The sequence below is a fragment of the Acomys minous genome, assembly GCF_964271855.1.
Source record: "Acomys minous genome assembly, chromosome: 1".
NCBI lineage: Eukaryota > Metazoa > Chordata > Mammalia > Rodentia > Muridae > Acomys > Acomys minous.
The window spans coordinates 36,001,886-36,009,440 of NC_140483.1; the positions used below are offsets into that span (position 1 = coordinate 36,001,886).

Consider the following 7,555-nt stretch of genomic DNA (forward strand, 5'->3'; position numbering starts at 1 on the left):
CTTTCAGTTAGCCTGGCGGGTACTGACCTTGCTTGTCTCTCACCTCCTGCCTATGTGCGGCAATCTCAAAGGACGTGGGACTGCGAATTGTGTCTCCAAGCCACTTGAAACAATCTCTTGGTAATGCTGTATGTTATAAAGTGCTGATCAAGAAGAAAATTAGTTGTCAGAAGTTAAAAGCAAAAGAAAAGAAAGAAATGAGGCAATGGGAGGCTTCCCAGCTCTTGTTTGGGCAGCCACAGTTTGACTTGTCAAGAAAAGTTGTCACTTATATCGCAAAATTGAGTGTTTCTTGGTTACTATGAAAGAGTGATTTTTTTTTTTTTGAGGAGGCAGTTGGACATTTGAGCTGAATGTATCACAATTATTTTAAATTAGAAAAAGACAATCAGTGTTTCTTAATTACATAAAGTAATAAAGATAAATGTGTTATAGTTTACCTCTTACTAAGTTCATTTATGGGCATATAAAGGTGAATTTATAAACATTTTGAGTTATTAATACATGTGTCTGATATTGTTTTATTTATGTCCTTTCACAATAAATTCAGGAAAGTGTAATTTTGAAATTAAAGTTTAGACTTATAGCAAATACAGATTCTGTTCAGATCTTTGCTACAGTAAGATGGAACTTGTAAATAACTTAGGCTTTTCTATTTGTTTTTTAGTTATTAAGTCGAAAAGACAAAACTACCTTTGAAAAATTAGAATATGTAATGAGTAAAGAAGATAACTACAAAAGACTCAGAGACTATATAAGTAGCTTAAAGATGACGCCTTGCATTCCCTATTTAGGTGAGTGACGTCACTGTGTTCGTATTATAGTTGTTGCTCTTCCTGAATCAGTCATTATTTATGAAATGCAAAATATTTTTAAAGTGCACATGTGTGACTTCTAAACTGAAAAAAAAAAAGCAGGTAAAGAAATGTTTTCCCTCTTTACTTGAAATGCTTTTCATAATAAATCAGCCCTTTGTCTTCAGGTTTTCCATAGAGTGTAACATTAACTTAGAAATGGGCCCTGTGGTAAATGATATGTTTTGGCTATTTTAGTAATGCTTTTAAGGACTGACACAATCAATGCCTTGTAGTGTAAAGCTTAGAGTAGTAACTGAAGACACTGATCCAAGCTCTTAGGTATTAGACAGTTGGTGTGAATTCTGAAGAGTGGTTTGAATTAATTATTTGTATTATTCTTTGCCTAAATAAATTGTTTGAGTGTGGAAATTTACCTTAGTACATGACAGTTTTGTGTTTATTATTTGATTAATAATTTATGTCTTTATATTACATACCTTATAGTATTAATAAGTTCCAAAGGCATTTAATAACATTACAGGTTTTTGCTTTGTTGAACATCTGGTTTAAAAGAATTTCAAAAAAAGCTATTCTTTTAAATTTGTATGTAAAGTAAAGATACAGGAAGTGCTGTGTGTGATACATACCTAAGATACATCAAGATAAGCTGGTTGGCCTTGTAGAGATTCATCAGATGCTAAGTGTTTGCTTCTCATCCCACTGCACATCTCTGCTCTACCTTTTACGTGGTCACCTGCAGTCGACTTGAAGAGAGCAGCTTCTCCTTGAAGTCTTTACATTGTTAGTGACTGAAAGGCTGGTACATGAGCATCCTCTGCCATAGAGAGCATCAGTCGTAGGTCTCAGAGAAAACTTGGTAGTTAGAACACTGTGGGGTGTCCCAGGGCTCCTCCAGCGGGATAGAGATGTATTTCACACCTTCTTTAAGGTAGTTAATGGCCACCACAAAAATTTTTTTTTAAGATCATAGCTTTAAAAAAAAAAAAAAACAAGATCATAGCTTAGCTGTGCCCATGTTTAGAAATGGAGTTTGGGGAAAGAAAGAATAAAGGAGCTTTAAAAACTGTGTCTTTGTGATAAATAAGCCTTTTGTTGTATCGGATCACTAGACTGAGAGTTGATCTTGGTTCTAAGAAGGCTCTTCTATGCTTAGGTTTCAGTCGCTTTATTTCAGTCTTGTATGCTTAGATTTCAGTCTGTTTCCTTTTGAGTCAAGTGATGTCTTTAATCCACCCACTTCAAATGAAGAGCCAGGGCCTTAGAGTTAGAAATCTGACTTACAGTCCCAAAAACTTACCCATAACATCCACAGTCCAATGGGTCTGTCTAGCTCTGCTGAACTTAGTAATTCAAAAACCTACTCATTCTGTGGTTGCCTTCTCACTGGATTTGTTTTTCTGTACTAAATGCCATAATCTGTTATCTTCTAGGAAAAAGTTAATTTTTTAAATTAAGAGTGAGAAAAACAACAAATTAATTGTTATGATTTCTAGTGCAGGGATCTTTGCCTTAAATCATTTCTCAGAGGAGACAGTACAGAAGTAGAGCCTGTGTGTACACATGTGCATTTGCGTGTGCACAGAGCTGTGTACAGTTATGACTTCTGTGTATACAGAGAAGAAAGGAAGCTGTTGAGTAGACTCTAGAAAGGTCTTCTATTGGAGCCGGCCCCTTCCCTCCCAGCCTTGCAGTCCAAAGCACTGCCACTCCTCTGTGTTAAAACAGACAAGGGAAAACTCAGACATGAATATGTTAATTTGTGGGAAACACCAGAACCATTATCTTTTCTGTATGTCCTGGTTGGTCTCGAATGACCCCCGGGCTCCCTTTCTTTTTCTGTGTGCTGTGTCTTGGCGTCTTACTTTTCACTGTCACCGTGTATTTTACGTTACCTGAAGAGAAGGGCCCCGCTGCTACTTTCTGTTACCTAGCATGCTGTTGTCTGTCTCCTCACCTATCTGACAGGGGCCCATCATCTTTCCTCTGTGTACTTCTCAGACCTCATCTTAATTTTGTGGTTACGATGCTAGTGATTTCTGCTCTTGGAAATTCTTCCCAGTCTCTCTTGGCCCACCTCCTCCTAAACTTCTGTGCTTTGTTTCATTGGCTGCTCGCTCTCTTAAATATGTAGTCATAAAGATAGCAAGTTTTTTTACACTCTTGAGTGCCGTGGCGTGAGCTCACTCAGAGATTGCCATATACTATTTAATAACCTCTGCTCCAGGATGGGCCTGTATGTCTGTCTACTTAGTTTTTAGAACCTAAAATATCAGTCAGTTGACTTGAGATACTTACATTGACTCCGTGTTGAAGTGTGCTTGCGGTCTTCCACCGTCCTGCAGCCTGGTTCCCATCCCGCCTTCTATTTCAGTTCATTGCTAATCTCATCTGAACACCATGATGTGCTTCCGAACATTACAAGAGTAAGCAGCTTAGTAGATTGTTTTGTTGAGACGGGTCTCCTGTAATTCTGGCTGGCCTGGAACCCACAGAGATCTGCCTGCCTCTGCCTGACATTAGAGGTGTGCACCATCACAGCCTGCCAGGACATCGCTGTCCATTGAACTAGTGAATGCTGCCTTTCTGACTTTCCCTATTGTTCAGCAGTGTTGTTTTACCTGTTTGAAAATAATAAATGTACTTGTGTGGAAAATTGCATGACTCAACTCTACAGCCTGCAGTTTTCTTTCGGTGCCTCAGCTGACACCAACATCTACTTAGCCCCGTGCTTGGTGCTAGATGCACAACAAGGAATAAGATGGACTTTGCCCTCCCTTGTAGATTTAATAGGGCACAAATACAACCCTGCGGTTTATTACGCTTCGCCGCCGCCTCCTCTGCTTCATATCCTGTAGGAAAATGAGATGCATATGTCTAATAATTAAAAACCAAAGAGAAGTTGAATGTGGTGACACATACATATAATCTTAGCAGTCAGGAAGCAAGAGGATCGTGAGGTTGAGGCCAGTCTGGGTTACAGATTAAGGCTTGTTACTTTTTTTTTCTTTTCAAGGTGGGGGCTGGCAGGATTCTGCTGAGACCATGTGTCTAAGCATCTACGTGACTTTATGCGTTGGGAGTTCTCATGTGGTTCATTCTTACTTTGTTTGGTGGAGAGCATCTATTCTAGAAGGACAAGATATGGACCATTTGACAGAAACATTTGATAGACTTGACAAATGAAACTAATCGCATAAGTAATTATGACTCACTTTAGTTTCCTTCTTGAAAATTGTCCTTTTCTGGTAATGTAGCGAACCTTTTGAGTAAGCTTAATCTGTCAAAGCATATATGTTTTTGTTTTGGTTTGGTTTTTAAGTTAATTTGTGTGTGCACTTGCATGTGTGCACATTCTGCTTGAGTATATATGTACATATGTGCCTAACAGGGTGTCAGATCCCTTGGAGTCAGTCTGAGTTAGAGACATTTCCAGATGCCTAGTTCACCACACAGATGTTGGCATCCAAGTTCCTATCCTCAGGATTGCATAGTGAGTGCTCTTAACCACTGAGCCAACTCTCCAACCCTTACACTTGATTGTCTTACAACAACATGAAGTAAACCACATATGACTTATTGACTACTTAGTCACATTATAGACAAATGTTTGGATCTTTTTTTTTTTTTTCATTTTAGATCTTTAGTACTGAAACATGTTGAAGGAGGATGTACTGCTAATTTACATCCTATACTGGCATTTTAAATTTTAATTTCATTTGAAAATTTAAAAAATTGAAAATTCAGGGCTTGAGTTTTCAGGATTTAACTTTCCTTGGTTTTGAAATCCTTCTCTATTTATGGAAAATAGACTTAGAACAGCTTCCAAAACACAGGCTCTTGTAATATACTGTTCATTGATGGGACCGAGCCTGCTGGAGATGTTTGAGAGCTAATACTCAATTTTCAAAATGCTTCCCTTTCTCCTTTTTGTCTGTAGAGATTCTTAGAAAAAAGATGTAATCAACTAAAAGCACCTGTAGTGCATAGAGAAAGAAAGGGTGATGGCTGAGCAGCTGTTTCATAACGGAGAGGTGTTCCAAACTTACAGTGTCTTCAGTGCTGTGTTGAGGGCTGTCATGGCTCAGCAGGCGTTCGCAGTCCTGTATCACAGTCCTGAAGACTAGGTCAGTGTCCAGGACCACATCCTGCCAGGGACACCTGACACACACACTACTAATGCATTTTTAAAACTGAAGTTAGAACATTAAGTTAGTAACCAAAACCAACCATTCATTGTAAAGATTTTTCTAAAGGGGTATTAGGGATTTACATAGTAATGAGATTCTTCCATGTTGCCAAAAGTATCAGTAATTCAATGTGGACTAAATTTCAGGAAGTAGAAAATACTTTCTTGGCACTCTACTCATCTTCCCTTAAAATGGTCTCTTCTGTTGATTTGCATTCAAGGTAAAAAGTGGTGAGTTGGACAATTTAATCAAAAATCTTAGAACAAAGATCCAGTTTGTCTAGAGAGGAATAGTTTGGCAAATGTCAAGGAAAAATTTGTTTTATATGAGAGTTGTTGCTTTAAGTCTGAAAACCATTAGCAGCATTCATTTGTCCTTGTCACTGGAGAGCGATCTTAAGGGGCCTATTGAAGAATTTGGCGTGGAAGTTCTGCCTTGCTTCAGAGAGAAAACTAAAACATTGCTCAAAAATAATTTAATTTTGTGAAACATGGTAAATACTTTTTCATGTGTATATTCTAAACCTCATTTCTACTTAATTCATGTAATGGAAAAATGCAGTAGCACAAGCAGATTAGAAAAGGCGTGCTCTCAGCACGGAAAGCGAGTGAGCCATGACACTGTCGGGCAAGCCAACCGCAGAAGCCTCTGTACACTCTCCAGCTCCTTTCTAGACATCAAGTAAACTGTCTTGATGTGTGGAGATAAAAATTCCCTCAGTCTTAAAGAGACAGTGCTTTCCACGTCCCCCTTTAAATTTCAACTGAAATGGCACATTTTCGTGTGATGATTGTTTTTTGTTTTGGGGGGGGTTTGGTTTTTTTGTTTGTTTTTTGTTTTGTTTTGTTTTTTTCAATGTAGTGTTACATTCCCCTCCACTCCCTGCTCTGTAATAGATTCCCCATCAACCCGCATGTGTAAACCCTTACTTGTCTTTGGGTTGTTTGGTTGGTTCATTGGTTGGTTTGGTTTGGTTTGGTTTGGGAAGTGCTAGCATGTAAATAAAAGGAAATATTTGATAGATACTTGCTGAGTCAAAGCATCCCTTTCTGGCCCCTTCAGCTGTTGTGGGAACTTTGTTTTAGTCTCTGTTGTGATGCAGTACTGTGTTGATGGGGCATGTTTGCAGTTCTTTGGACGCACACCTCAGCTGGCAGCTGTATTTGCTCAGCACCATATTTAGGGCTGTTAGTAGACACATACCTGAGAGTGCAGCAGCTCTGTCCCAGGGTACATGCTACTGAGCGTGGCCTTCATAACAAGGAATCTGGCTGAAAGCCAGGCTTCTCGAATTGCTGTTTCCTGTGCTGGAGGAGATGTGTATTGTTTCTCATAGTAATTTTTAACCTATCACAAGAGTTAATGAAAATTTTAAGGCATACCTAAATTTAAACTTACCTCCTTAAGCTATCTGATATTTTTTTCAGAGATTGATCTTAGAATATAGTTTTTAGTGTAATGTTGTTTTAAGAAATATCTGCTATCCTATATGCAGTTCTTTTTATTGATGTATGTGTGTGTGTGAGAATTTCACATCATGCACCCTAATCCCCCTCATCTCCCCTCCCCTCATACCCACCCTCCATCCTTACAGCCTCCCCTCTCCCAACAGAGGATAAGAAATCTCACTGTGGAAGCTGTAGTTTGTCACAGTGTGTCCCACAGTATACCCTTTTGTTGACAGTTGATTGCAGTGACTCATTGGTCTGGTACGAGTCCTTTGGCTTCTACCACACTGATGATAACTGGAACTCCACTGGGACTCCTCTCAGATATCCTGTTGTTGCCCTGTGTCATGGAGATGCTGTAGTTTTGGATCTGTAGGACTGGCCCCATCATGCACTCCAGCAGTTCATCGATGGGGTAGATGTTGGGTTGGGCCAATTCACAGCCATGGATCTGGGCCTGAGGGGTATCTGGGCTGTCAGCCTGCCGGCTCTCCTGCTCTCATGCCCTGGGGCTGGCTCAACAGCAACCCCTGCAACCAGGACCGGCTCTATCCTGCTGCCCAGGTTAGGTGAAGGGCCTGCTCTCCCAAGTGTTGCAGCTGCTGTGGGTCTTGGCCAGTTTTCTCCCTCTCGTGACCACAGGGCCAGCTCTCCTGCCTGCTGTAGATGGTGAGCAACAAGGGAGGGAGGAGATGTCTCTTCATCTGCCCATGCCACTGCCCAGCAGGCAAGAGGCAGGGTCAGCTCTCCCACACTCACACCCTTAGAACCAGCTCAACAGCAACCCCCACATCCAGGGCCAGCTCTTCTGTGCTGCCCAGGCAAGCTGCAGGGCCTGCTATCCTCTGAGTGCTGTAGCAGATGAGAGCCAGTGCCAGCTCTCCCGCCCTGATGACCTCGAGGCCAGCTCTACTGCCTGTTGTAGGTGAGGATGGCGTCTCATCTCTGTCTCACTCATGTCACCACACAGCAGACCAGTGGTAGGGCCAGATCGCCTGTGCTCATGCCCTTGGGGGCCCAGCTCACCCATGTCCCTACCACCACAACCAGGGTCAAGCAAGGGGCAGGGCCCATTATCCTGAGTGCTGCAGGTGATGAGGGT

General features: G+C 41.0%; 1 protein-coding gene across 6 annotated transcripts in view; it reads left to right on the plus strand.

Moving 5' to 3' along the window:
- Positions 1-7,555, plus strand: part of RALGPS2 (Ral GEF with PH domain and SH3 binding motif 2) — a 133,960-nt gene that overhangs the window by 69,435 nt on the left and 56,970 nt on the right. For all 6 annotated transcript variants that reach the window (XM_084772500.1, XM_084772501.1, XM_084772502.1 and 3 more), the window contains exon 8: positions 668-794. In XM_084772500.1, coding sequence (XP_084628626.1) covers positions 668-794 — 127 coding nt within the window. The remainder of the gene's footprint in view (positions 1-667; positions 795-7,555) is intronic.